At 48.9% G+C, this 1039-nt stretch overlaps 1 protein-coding gene across 1 annotated transcript; it reads right to left on the minus strand.

The window, feature by feature from the left end:
- Positions 1 to 20: 20 nt before the first annotated feature.
- On the minus strand, positions 21 to 390 carry EI90DRAFT_3138712 (uncharacterized protein; the record flags this gene model as incomplete). The annotated part of the gene is made up of 2 exons (XM_039064901.1): positions 21 to 48; positions 106 to 390. Coding segments are annotated over 2 exons (313 nt in total), but the record flags the coding sequence as incomplete, so codon positions are not given.
- Between the last annotated feature and the right edge of the window lie 649 nt (positions 391 to 1039).

The following is a 1039-nucleotide window of genomic DNA, read 5'->3' on the forward strand; positions in this document are numbered from 1 at the left end:
GACACTGTTCTCGAGTTGACGAATTGCACCAGCGTTGCCACTGACTTGCTGTAAGAGCGGAAATTATTGGCATAAAGGCCGATTGAAACAGTTTTAGTAACTCACTTTCAGCTGGTTAACTACTTCGAGGAAGCCGCCGACCGCGCTCTTGAGTCCAGGGACCGGGACAACATCCAGAGTCTCTTTAGCAACACTCAGCAGGTTCAAAACGCCATTCCAAACGGTATCGAGACCCGTTTCTTGGCTTGACGGTGGCAGCGTGGGTGCGACAGTTAATGACCCGCCTGCAAGAGGCTGGCTTTGCTGATTTTGCGATGATCCGTCTTTCTTGAAGAGTTTCCCTTTGACTTTTTCCTTGCCATCCTTGACTTTCTTCAACAGTTTGGACATTTTGGACAAATTGGAGTGACGGTTTCAACAACACGTTGTCAGGACTCAGGTGCAATGTCAGTTCAGCAACAGCCTTCAAGTCGCCTAATCAGGAAGTCCTCACAAACGCGCCTGTTCCGGCAGAGAGCGCTAATACACGGCTAGAACATTCATCATACTCTCACGCCGCAACTTGAGTTTGATCAGTGGCGTGTTGTTCCGCACGAGGAATCCACCAAGAATAGTACCTGCAATATGACCAAAGGAACTCTGGCACGCAGTCTCCCCTTTCAAATGGCCAACACATACATTGCGACACCCCAGTACGATGATGATGATGATAAATCTCTCTTATTACCCCGCGGCCTCGTGATGACGTGGCAGTGTGGCTATCCCGTCTTGACACCGTAGTGTACATGAGGGGATAATCTAAGCATTGTGGTATGGTGTCTGATTGGTATCTTCGGGTGTCAGCGATCCTCGGGTTCTGTAATGTCTGGGGTATTGTTGTGGGATTTGGTATGATTAGGGCTCCTAGCGGATCGGATCAGTCCGGATCCGGATCAGAATCCGCGGATTTTTAGAGGTCTGAAACAAAAACCGTATCCGGCGGTTAGAAATCCGCGGATATGCGGATCAACCGCGGATTATAAATAATACGTTCCAAAAT

The sequence above is a fragment of the Cantharellus anzutake genome, assembly GCF_015039405.1.
Source record: "Cantharellus anzutake strain C23 chromosome Unknown EI90scaffold_236, whole genome shotgun sequence".
NCBI classification, from domain to species: Eukaryota; Fungi; Basidiomycota; class Agaricomycetes; order Cantharellales; family Hydnaceae; genus Cantharellus; species Cantharellus anzutake.